The sequence below is a fragment of the Podarcis tiliguerta genome (genome assembly GCF_965153285.1).
Source record: "Podarcis tiliguerta genome assembly, chromosome: 14".
NCBI classification, from domain to species: Eukaryota; Metazoa; Chordata; class Lepidosauria; order Squamata; family Lacertidae; genus Podarcis; species Podarcis tiliguerta.
The window spans coordinates 5918813-5931282 of record NC_139547.1 but is presented as its reverse complement, the minus strand read 5'-3'; the positions used below and the strand labels follow the sequence as shown (position 1 = coordinate 5931282).

At 49.8% G+C, this 12470-nt stretch overlaps 1 protein-coding gene and 1 long non-coding RNA gene across 2 annotated transcripts in view; one reads left to right on the top strand and one right to left on the bottom strand.

Moving 5' to 3' along the window:
* Window positions 1–4751, bottom strand: part of RFX7 (regulatory factor X7) — a 45219-nt gene extending 40468 nt beyond the window's left edge. The window contains exon 1 of the mRNA XM_083412949.1: window positions 4229–4751. Within this exon, the coding sequence (XP_083269075.1) occupies window positions 4229–4413 (185 nt within the window). The 5' untranslated portion in view covers window positions 4414–4751. The remainder of the gene's footprint in view (window positions 1–4228) is intronic.
* A 165-nt stretch (window positions 4752–4916) lies between these two features.
* LOC310664279 lies at window positions 4917–12100 on the top strand. The gene is made up of 3 exons (XR_014504848.1): window positions 4917–5276; window positions 8693–11745; window positions 11908–12100. It is a non-coding gene; the product is annotated as an uncharacterized lncRNA (long non-coding RNA).
* Window positions 12101–12470: the final 370 nt, after the last annotated feature.

Sequence of the window (12470 nt, the reverse complement as noted above, 5' to 3'; positions counted from 1 at the left end):
ATATTTTTTGAAGCCTCACCTTTCCTCCAGGAAAATGCAAAAGGCTCTACCCATCTCCATTTCCCCCCTCCTCAACCCAATTTCCCCTCTGAGGTAGTTTAGGCCAAGAGACAGTGGTTGAACTAGAAGCTTTGTGGCTGTGTGGGATTTGAACTTGGGTCCCTCCTCTAGTGCTCACCTGGAGGTGTACTGCACTTTTAGGCACAGGCAGTGATCCTTTCACACAGGGGCTCTGTTCCCGGCCGCCACACACACCAGCAAAGCGTCTATAAGTGCACCCCACCCTGTTACATCCCATTCTGCCCCGCCCCCATTCTGCCTTCTTTTGGGTTCAAAAAGATCTGTGTGTCAGCGATGTCATGTCAATTGGATATGTCTAAAATGGCTGCCACCTGTACTTGTTGACAATGGAGTGTGCATCCAAGGGTGAAGTCAGTAGCACCAACGTGACCCCCCTAGGGCGCAAGCCTGGGCAGTGTATCTGGAGGTCCCGGGCTCCCTCTCTCAACCTCGCTGATGTGGCTCAAAGGGAAGCAGAGCAAGACATGTGGCACCAGCTTGGCTGCTGTTGCCCGAAGGAGGCGTACAAGGCACCATCCAACCATCTTAGGGACCCCACTCCAGTTTTGTGTAGGGTTTACTCCTTAGCCTTTTCTTCACGCAAAGGTACCCCTCAGGTCATGGAGGTTTAAGATCAAAGTTTTCCTTCTCCTAGATGGGCTACCTTCCCAGGTTGACAAGCCCCCTCTACAGCTTGTGCAGAAACGGCCTTCTTAACCGTTGGACCCACCAACAGCGAAATCCTATGTAAGTTTATTTAGAATTTCAAAGAGCCTTTCAAATGGAGGTCTTAATCTCAATTGGTACCCGTACTGGATCTTAATTGATTTTATGTATGTGTGGTTCTTTAAAACTATTTTAATATAAATTTTTAAATTGTTTTCATCTATGCAATTATTTTAAGTTTTAATATATGTAGCAGATATCATACATACATACACACAAAATACTGTGTTATAAATTGCTCCAGGATGCCTCATAGAAGTGATTTATGAATTAAATAAGTAGCAATAATAATAATATAATTTATTTAGAATTAAGTCCCACTAAATTCAATGAGGCTTACTTCCTAGTAAGTGTGTTTTGGACTGCAGTCGAAGTCAGTCACATTAAATCCGACTTACGTTTCAGGAGTTAGCATACAGATTTTCAGATGCTCTTTTCTGTAATCCCAGCCAGAAAGACAAGGTTTCATTTTAAGCTTTATTGGTTAATGGAGAACACAGACCATTTGCCACCTTCCATACACAGCAATTTTTCTTACTTATTTATGGGAGTTTTAGCCCACCCTACCCCAAACCTCAGGGCATTAGATCGGTGCAGTATTCCAGCGTGTAATGGAACTGCAAGTCTGAGCTATGCTCTACAAAATCCCTGGCTGAGCACATGGACTCCGGCAAAGAGTGAGAGAAGCCATTCAAGCTGAAGACTGTTTACTAGCAGTCCACTACAAAGCAACAGCAATGAAAACCAGCCCAGAGTACACACCAGGGCACAATCTTCTGAGAGCACTGCACAAGATGCTTCTGAGCTGCTGTTTCACAGACACAAGGATACATGCAACAAGACGCTACTCTATCTATACAATCCCAATTCCAGTTCCCAGTTCTGTTCCCAAAATCATGTGTATGAATTTGAATCCCCATCCCACCTGTAGCCACACGATTGAGAAAATGGTGAAAGACTTGCCCAGCGGCTACGGAGCTCACATGTTCCTCCTGCTCACTTGTGGTCCCCTGAGTGACCTTGGCCCACTCTCTCTCAGCTTACTAGCCCACCCCAAAGGGCTGTTGTTGCAGAAATAAGAGGGCAGGGCCCTCGCAGGTGTGGCGCCAAGATGCGTGGAGGAAAGGTGAAACACAATTAAATCCCAGCTTCAAGACATGTTTTTTTGAAGCCTGAATGGCTGAGTTCAAGGGGACACACTTGTTGCTAAGCACACACAGGATCACAGACTCTGGGGCCAAGAGCAGCCAATGGGGAGATGGGGTTAAAAGGAAACTAATCCTTATTATCTGCAGCATGCGCCCAGAGCTAGAATCCTGAACACTTGAGACACAAGCTCATTCAAACTGGCGGGGCTTCCTTCCCAGACGCGGCATTCAGGATCACCTTTAGGGTAAGCAAAAAAGCTGCGCTGGCTGGTCACACTCCCAGTAACAGCACCATTCCAGCAGGCACTGCCACTGGGCATCCGCCATTCACTCCCATCAGGCTGACAAGCCAATCCCTAGCTAAAGCAGCCAAGGCTATGCAAAAACATTTGGCAGGTTGTCTGTGTGTCTTTAAAAAAAAAGATGTCCTAGAAGCCCCAATTTTATTGGGAATTAAAACAAACAATGCTATGGTGTTGTGCTTGAACTAAGCCTATACACCCAAGTTCATATAAAAGGGAAGAGGTTTTACTTAGTAGCCATTTTGTCTTCCAACTTGGATGTTACACCTCCCCTGAAACCACTGATGTAAACACCCTATTCAAGAGGCTGATTTCTGAACACTGGGAGAATGGGAAAATATTTTAAGTGGGTGTCTAAAAAAATAATAATACTGTAAATCAAACACTTCAGCAGCAGCAGCAATTTAAGACACAGTCTGGATGCTGATGGAGAGAACTTCTAACTCATGGCATTCTGTAAACAAAACAATGGCAGCGAGCAGACTGGAGTCAGCAGACACCTCCTTTGCCTAGATTTTTAAAGGCTGCTTAATAGTCTGTTCCCCAAAGCCTGCGTGCAATTCACCATCTCAAATGCAATCCCTTCACACAACCTGTATTGCTTCCACTGACAATTCAATTTGCCCCATATATTTTACACCATGTAGATCTCAATTTCAGATCAGCACCACACATACCCAAAATGTCATTTTTAAACCACAAGAACAAATGCATTAAAGGTTTCAAAGGACATCGTGCACACAGGGAAAGGCCTTTATACTGTGTTTTTCAAGCACTGAAAGACACCTCGTTTTCAGGGATTTTATTTTTGCAAAGAAGTCGGTTCAGCTGAAAAAGGCTTCTAATGGAAGGCAAAGCTCGGGTGCCTCCCACTTCGCAAGCCAGTGTAGTGGCTAAATCCTCAATGGCAGACAGCGAGTCAGTCCCTGGCTTTAGGAGTGTACCCAAGGAACAACGTATTGCAGTCTTTTTTGAATGAACATCTTCTCCAGCTCTCTTGCTCAAAGGGGAGGTCTGATTCTGACGGAAAACCCGGAGCAGTGCCGAGGAAACGGCGCCCTACGCTGCAAAAAAGGGGGGCTGCGGCGGCGGCAGCAGCTGTAAACAAGCGAGGGGCTGCTGCTGCTGCTATTGCTGCTCAGCAAGAGGCAAGTCACCCCATTCTGGTGTTTGCAGCAAGGAGGGGAGGGAGAAAGAGATGCATGTCAACATGCGGCAGAGGCGCCCCCGCCTCCTCCGACAAACGCGCCTTGGGGTGGGGGGGCGCTGGGCGGAGGAGGAGAGGGCGAGCCCAGCCAGCCGCCAGGCGAGGCGATGCCCCTTCACGGAACGACCTGCTGCTTTGCACACGACGGGGCGAGGCGGGGGGGGGGGGGAGAAGGCATGTCTCTCGCCGCCTGCCCCGGGCTGCACCGGACGCGACTGTGGATCGGGAAGCAGCCCCGTGCAAAGCAGCGCCTGGCGAGCTTTGTGTTGGGTCGCCAGCAAGCGAGCTAGGAAGCATGCAGGCAGACGTGCACCCTGCCTTGCGCGCCCAGCCCGACCCCTTCTCCACACGAGCGTGTCTGGCTCTGTCTGCCCGGGTCTGTCTCGCTCTCCCTCCGCAGAGCCGAGTAAACACATTTTCCATTTCCCCTCCCCCACCCTGCAGACACACAGGCACACACACACGCCCCGCCGCCGCCGCCGCCTTCTTCCTCCTGCCGCCGCAGAAAGAACCTTGCGGGATCGGAGCCAGAAGGCAGCATGCGAGGGGAGGCGGCGCAACGGGGGCTCCGAAACCCTTGCAAAAACAAAACCCCGATCGGGAAGGCGAGGGGCCCGCCGAGGCACCCCGACCCGGCACCGTGGCGGCTCAGAGCGCCCTATCAATATGCAGCAGGCAGGGCGGCTGGGCACATGCAGCGCATGCATGAGTAAACCCCCGGCCGGCTCCCTCCCGAGCACCCAGCCAGCCACCCCCGGGCCCGGAGCCTTCCCCGGGCTGCTCACCAGATGGAGTTCTTGATCTTGTGCTGCAGCGCGCTGGCTTCGGTCCCCTGCAGCCCGGGCACCAGCGCCGGCAGCGAAGGGGCCGCCGTGGCCACCGGGACGACCCCGCCGGGGGCTTCGGGCGGCTGCTGCTGCTGCTGCTGCTGAGTCGGAGGTGGCTGGTGCTGCTGCGGCTCGTCTGCCATCACTGCCGGGTCGGGGCTGGCTGGCTGGCGGAGGAGGAGGCGGAGGCGGAAAAAGGGAGGCGGGCGGAGAGGGCGCGCGGCTGGCTCGCTTAGCTAGGCCTTCCCCGCCGCCGCCGCCGCACCACCACCAGCAGCCACCGCTGCAGCCCTCGCGGGAGCCGCCTGGCCCGGCTGCTGGCTGGAGGGGCGCATACCCGAGCAGGAGCCGCCGCCGCCGCCGCCGAAGGAGGAGGAGCCTCCCGCTGCCGTTGCTACGCTGGAGGAGGAGGAGGGAGGCGCATCGCGGCCAGGCGCGCACAAGGAAGGCCGGCCAAAGGGAGCCCGCGGCCGCGCAGCGCGAGCAGCAGCACCTCGCCTCCGCCGGGCTTGGCTTCTCCGCCTTGCAACCTCCTGGGGCTGCCGCTGCCGACTTGGTGGGTCGGTCGGCCGGCCGGACAGCCTGCCGTGCGCGCAGCCTCAGTTGGCGCGACCGCCCTCCTGTTGTCGCGGGAGAGGCAGGGAGCGAGCGAAGTAGGGCGCGCGCTCGGCCCAGGAGGAGGAGGAGGAAAGGCGCAGCCGCCTGCCCGCCTCCTCTGGTGCTCGGCCCGGAGAGATGGGCGCCCCCCAAGCGCCCCGGCCCTCGCAGGTGTTCGCTGCCTCCCAGGGTCCGGTGCCAGCGGCTGGCATCGGCGGCTGCTGTCGCTGCTCCTGCTCTGTTGCCCGGAAGGAGAGACCCACTCCTGGCATCCCTAGGCATGCTTCGGAGGAACCGCCCCCGGCGAAGAGGAAGGCACGAGGGAGGCGGCTTCAATCCCGCGCATTGAGGGCTCGCTTCTTGGCAAGGAGCAGCCGGCTCGCGGAACGCAGCGGGACTTGATGCCAAGGTAAGGTGCCTCGACTTCTACTCGTCGTCTTCTGCCTGCAGAACTCCGGAGCGCGAGGGAACGCGGCTTGGAAGCAGCGTCGCGCTCCTGCACGTGCCCCGTGGCGTTCAGCATATCCGAGATTGTGGGTCGGGAATTGCAGCCTCGGGTTCCACGCTGCTTCTGAGTAGACTGCAGTGGATCGCACCACCTGAGATCACATGAATCATGGCACAGGAGAGCCATTGGGCACCTGAGGATTTGCCTTGCTGGCAGAGGCCAAAGGGCTCCGTGGTGCCCATCTTTCCTCCACAAAAGGAGGACAGTGAGGAATTCCTGAGCAAAGAAGGTCACACGTCATTTTCCCCCCATTTGCGATATACTGTCTCTGAGCATGGAGGTTGCAGTTAGAGACCATGGCTGAGAGCAAATTGTAAGTGAAGTTTGGCTTCCATGTATGTGTCAAAGGCCCTTTTGAAGCCATGTCAAGCTATCTGATGTGGACTGGCAAAAAAAATATCCATTGTACCAGGAACCGGTACCATATTTGGCCCCTAAAGCATCCCACCCAAGCTGGCCTGCAGAGGAGTCACTGTGAACCAGCAGCCTATGGCTCACGGACTGGCACTGGTCTGTGGACCGGCACTTTGAGTAGCACTGATCTAGCTCACAGCTGCCACCAACTCACTTGTGGTATCAAGTCCCAATGGTTGATTGTGCCTTATGTGAAGAAGGAACACCTAAAGGCTGGAAGTCAAGTTCAAGTTTGGGAAGCTTGTGAGTTCTAATAGTACCATTAGCATTTAACTGGCTCTTTTTGGAGAGCTAGCTTGGTGATGAAAATGTCTGACTGGGATGGGAGGGGGGCAAGATTAAAATCTCCACTCAGCTCACTAAAACCATGGAGAGCTGTAAGTCAGCATAGTAGCGAAACACAGGCGGATGAACCAAGGTGTGACAGGATAAGACAGCTTCTTCTGGGCCTGCTCTTGGTGGGCTCTCCTATAACAGCGGGCTGGAGGAGAGAAGTGTACAGAAAGCTTCTCTTGCACTGGGCAATATTTGCCCCATGTCTGTTGGTCTAAAATTCTGGGATCCCCATTTCCATCCTGCTCCCCAACAGATTCCAGAGAGAAAGGCCATTTTTCAGGAAGAGCAATGCTTTCTGGGAAGCTGTTTGAAGGCTAAAGCTCCAATAAAGAGCCAGTACAAGGAGGCGAAGAAGTCAGCACATCAGTCCTCTGGAAGTTACGACCCTAACACTGTTCGTGTCTGGCATTTGCTTCAGTGCCTGGGCAGCTCCACTCCTGCTTGTGCCTCAGATGGGGAAGGGAGAAGGTGGCAGGCTAAAGGCTACTGAGGAGCAGCCCCCTGCCCAAAGCCAGGCCTCAGGCCTGCTGTTTGGCTCCTGCCACCCTCTGACCCTGGGTCTCACGAAGAGGAAAGGGGAGGCAGAGTGGTCATCTTTCTCCAAAGCACTACCCTGTGAGATGCTGATGGGGAAAAGAAGACAGGAAGAACCACAGTGCTGAGTAAAAAGGCAGGAAACAGAAGACACCTCATGGACCCCTTCTGAAGTGAGGCAGGGGGAAATAGGGATGGCCAACAGCCTTCTCCTCAGGTGAAGGGAAGAGGAACCTGACTGCCACTTTGAACTGAGACTGGCTTGTTCTTCAGTCATGAGTGGAGAAGACAAAGCCATCTTGACCCTTGGCTTGTGCCTGAGGCCTTTCCCCACTTCCAAATGAGTTTAGGAGAGCATAAATGGTGGTTGGCTTCCTTTTTTTAATGGGGGAGAGGTAGAAGCCATCTTAGCACTGGGCTTCTGTCTCAGGAACACACCTTTCCCAGCCACAAAGTTGGAGGAGAAGAGCACAGGTGTCATGCAGGACATTTGGCTTCTCTTTCCTGTGGTGAATGGTTCTTCCTCAGCTCCTTTGGGACTTGGGGAAAGAGCACTGACATTCTGAAAAGCCTTTTCTCTTTCAGGACCATAAGGGGTAGCTGATATGGTACTCTCCATACGTTGTTGGACCAGAACTCCCATCCTCTCAAATTAATGGCCACATCTGCTGGGGCTGATGAGTCCAGCAGCTTTTGAAGGGCGCTGGGGTGGCTCCCACTTAACACCATTTATACCCAAGCAGGGCATAGCCCCTCCCCTTGGAAGCATCCTTGCCACTTGACTTCTCCTGTAGCCGTGTGGTTGTGTTGTCCCACCTACGACCACTGCCTCCCCTTGGCACCTGGGAAGAAGGGCATGTACCACATTGGGCCTTGTGATGACTGGCAGGCCGAAGCCCCTGGGCTGGTTATGCCTTGAATAAATACTAGCAGCCCTGTCTTCTGCCCTGCCTTGGTCAGCTGAATACTGCCAGCTGCAATTTAGGCACTCCTTGTTCTCAACACCCTCTGGGAGACTGGGGGGGAGTGTTGTATACAACTTTGCCCCTTGCATAATTAAAATCCTATCTACTTTATTGCATTTTAAAATGTATTCTAAGCCACCTCGCAAACTTCAGTTATTGGGAAGGCTATAAATGCCCCCAAATAAATACATTAAAAAATAATTCAATGATGTTATGCACCAATATATGCCAAATAATAACATTTTTAAACAATTCAATCATTTTACACAATACATATTTGCAAAAGTCATTACCATTCTCTTTCCTTCTCCAATTTTAATTATTTTTCCAAAAACAGCACCTCTCCCCATATGAACTGACCAGACCCTGCAATCATCATCTGAGGCCCTTGTTTGTGTGCCTCCTCTATGAGAAGTCCAGAGGCTGGCAACATGAGAACGGGCCTTTTCTGCAGTGGCTTCCCACTTGTGAAATGCTCTCCCCAGGGAGGCTTGTCTGGTGCCTTCACTACATATATTTAGGCGCCAGGCAAAACATTGCTCTTTTCCCAGGCCTTTGGCTAATTAAGCAATTTATGGCCTTTTAAACTAGGGGGGTTGTTTTGGTTTATTACTATGTTATGTAAGGGACGCGGGTGGCGCTGTGGGTAAAACCTCAGCGCCTAGGGCTTGCCGATCGCATGGTCGGCGGTTCGAATCCCCGCGGCGGGGTGAGCTCCCGTCTTTCGGTCCCAGCTTCTGTCCACCTAGCAGTTTGAAAGCACCCCTAAGTGCAAGTAGATAAATAAGTACCGCTTTATAGCGGGAAGGTAAACGGCGTTTCCGTGTGCTGCGCTGGTGCTGGCTCGCCAGAGCAGCTTCGTCACGCTGGCCACGTGACCTGGAAGTGTCTCCGGACAGCGCTGGCCCCTGGCCTATTAAGTGAGATGGGCGCACAACCCTAGAGTCGGACACGACTGGCCCGTACGGGCAGGGGTACCTTTACCTTTACTATGTTATGTATTTCTGTATTTTTGTATTTTAAACCACCCTGTGACCTGTGTGTGTGCGTGTACACTTTTGTCCACAGACAGCTTTCCAGGTCATGTGGCCAGCATGACTAAACTGCTTCTGGCGCAACAGAACACCGTGACAGAAATCAGAGTGCATGGAAATGGCGTTTACCTTCCTGTCGCAGCAGTACCTGTTTCTCTACTTGTGCTGGTGTGCTTTCGAACTGTGAGGTTGGCAGAAGCTGGGACAGAGCAACGGGAGCTCCCCACCATGGCACGGATTCAGCAAGCCAAAGAGGAAACATCACTATATAACACTGGTCTTGAAAGACCTACACTGGCTCCCAGTACGTTTCTGAGCACAATTCAAAGTGTTGGTGCTGACCTTTAAAGCCCTAAACGGTCTCGACCCAGTATACCTGAAGGAGCATCTCTACCTCCATCGTTCTGCCCGGACACTAAGGTCCAGCACCAAGGGCCTTCTGGCAGTTCCCTCGCTGCGAGAAGCCAAGTTACAGGGAACCAGGCAGAGGGCCTTCTTGGTAGTGGCACCCGCCCTGTGGAACGCCCTCCTACCAGATGTCAAAGAGAAAAACAATTACCCAACTTTTAGAAGACATCCGAAGGCAGCCCTGTTTAGGGAAGCTTTTAATGTTTAATAGGTTATTGTATTTTAGTGTTCTGTTGGAAGCTGCCCAGAGTGGCTGGGGTACAAATAATAAATTATTATTATTATATTATCACTATAGAATACAAAATCTTATAAATATCTATTATAATTGCCAATGCAGACTCCAGTTAGCTTTCAGCAATAGTGTGATGGTGAATGTTGAAGTACAGGAGTTCATAATTGCAACCTTCAGCCTCCAAGGATAGGCCTGAAAAGCAGCTGTTGTGACTCAGAAGCAAACTTGAAATCCTTATTACCACCTCAGTCACTTGCTAGAGAAAGGAAAATGTGCCAGTTGGCCTGGCACGACTCTGGCAGGTGATGTCATTGCTCCTTCTTTTGCAGGGGAAGTCCCAGGGCTTGGTCCCTTGTGTCCTGTGTGCTACACTGGAGATTGCTGTCATTACTCAGTTGGCAGCTTCCCATTAACTGCTGGTGACAGTGAAATTTAGAGAGGGGTGGGGGATTTACCTTACCAAAATACAGTGGTACCTCAGGTTACAAACACCTCAGGTTACAAACACTTCGGGTTACAGACTCCATTAACCCGGAAGTAGTACCTCGGGTTCAGAACTTTACCTCAGGATGAGAACAGAAATCGCGTGCCGGTGGCAGAGGGAGGCCCCATTAGCTAAAGTGGTATCTCAGGTTAAGAACGGTTTCAGGTTAAAAACAGACCTCCAGAACGAATTAAGTTCGTAACCAGAGGTACCACTGTATGAAACTTTTTAATGTATTTGATGCTATTTTTAAATTGTCTTTTAATTTTTTATTTTGCCCTGGCTCTATTATTATTGATTTTCAATTCCATATAAGATTATTGTTCTAGCCAAAGACCATAACAAACAGTACCAATAAAACAATACAGATCCATAATATGAGCCAACATCCATGCTGTAAGAGAGGGGTTATTAGAGACACCAACAAACTCAAATCCTTCTTGATTTCAAATTAAACCTCCAAATCACCACAATAATTTATAGTGATTTTTTTTCTTGCAGCCAGTGCATAGAGAACCACTCTGTTATTAAGCTATTCTGAAGCTATTACTGTCACTCAAAGAAACCGGACCATTTCTACCAGGGCGTATCTGCTTGCTTGTATGAGCAAAGGTTTCAGAAAGCAATCGGATCTTTATATAAGGAGCAGGCTAACAGATAATGAGTGATGTCTTCCACCTGAGGCTGACCACAAATTCAAAGTCTATTTTGGTATGGGATGTTCTTGTAGCGGCCATCCAAGACTGCAGTGGACATCGCCTGGAAATACAGCTTAATAAAGGCATTTCTTAAGGAAGCCGGTGAGAGTTTGTCTGATAACTAGCTCTAAAATGCTCTGGATACAAATTGGGGGCGGAGGGGGGCGAAATTGGTGTTTCTAATTATTTGCAGGTCCCTTCTATCCAGAAGAGCCAATTCCTCAGTTGACACTTATTCAAGGTCAAAGCAGAGCTCAGTTCTGGGAAACATTATTATTATTAATTGCATTTATTTATTCATTACTTACTACAACAGTGTCTTAAAATGACATACAATTATAAAAGCAGGTATGATGTACAATTTAAAATATACTAGAAAAGTAACACAACATCAATTGACTAAAGGTGTTCATTGGGCAATAACAAAAAATGTGCAAATCCTTTCCCACCCTACTAAAATTCAGATTTGAGGATCCCTCAGTAAAGAACAGGAATGTCTTTGGTGTCTAAAAGCTGTTGTTGCTGTTACCACTCTACCCTAAGGCCCCAGGGCGGGTTACAACAATTGCAGTTGTTAATAATGTTGTAAATAATGGTCACATTTATTAATAATGGTGCCTGGCAGCTCTCTCTAAGAAACATTCCATACCTGGGAAGCCACCCCTGAAAATGCCCATTCTTGTGTTGCCACCCTCTGCACCTTCCTCAGATGGGGGGCACATGGCAAAAGGCCTCTGCCATGCCTAGCCCTGACCTGCTGCTAGACACTGAGTCCTTGAAGGATGAACCAGACACACGAACAGGCCAAGGCCCTTGTGGGTGGTCTGGCTTCTCTAGTTCATGCATTGGTAAGTTCATCGCTGGGTTTTTGCAATTCACTCTATGTGGAGTTGCCTTAGATTCAGACGCTGCCTGTAGGGACAGCTCACCTTTAATATATAACACATGTGTTGACAGCTCAGTACTGGCTGCCAATACATTATCGAGCCAGATTTAAAGTGCTGGCTTTGACGACAGAAGCCCTACATGGCTTGGAACCTGGATACCTGAAAGACCACCTGCTCCCTTATATACCTGCCCTGACTTTGAGGTCATGGGGGGGGTGTCCTCATGGTGCCACAGTTCTCCGAGATATAATGCAATGGCACTCTCAGCAGTGGCAGCACCCTGATTCTGCAGTGCCCCCTTCCCCTCTCAGATTCAAGTAGCACCAATGCTAATGGAGGTAAATACATGGCTATTCACCCAAGCATTTGGTTAAAGTATTTTTTTTTATAACATTTTTATTAAGATTTTTACATAGGGGGAAAAAAGAAAAGAAAAAATACAAAAGTACAAAAAACATAAAAAGGAACAACAAATAAAAACAATTCCATTTTCATAATATTCCTTGCATTTACTTATTTCCCAGCATTTGGTTAAAGTAGTGCCCCTCACTTGACTGATGTAGTTATGCCATTAGTATGCTGCTTGATTTTATACTAAACTGTATTTAAATGAAATAATCACTTTATTGTATTTCAGTGTTTTCCCTTGCTCTGGTCTTGTGTGAACAATGAAGAGCAGGTAGTAATTATTTAAATAAATAAATACAAATAAATTCCTTTATATACCTTTTAATTTGCACTGGAAAGCACAATTACGAAGGGGAAGGGAGTCACGTTAAAATATATACTAAGCATTGGAGCCTCTGACAACATCAGATCTATGAACTGAAAACTTATTCAGCCCAAACAATTTTGTATTGCATTGCTTGAGTAATATTTTTTTTGGGGGGGGGGGGGGAGGATTAGTGTGTGTATAGTTTCTCACGCTACAGTTTAGAGCAGGTTAGACAAGGAGAAATTGGCTCGGCAGAGCAGCCAGTCTAAGGATAAATTTAGCCACCCCACCGATAACGAGGGCCAAGCTAAATTTGGGTTCCCCTCCCTCTGTCTTTGGCAACCAGAGAAGAGAGCTGCTCTGAACTCAAGCCAGGAGAACTAAA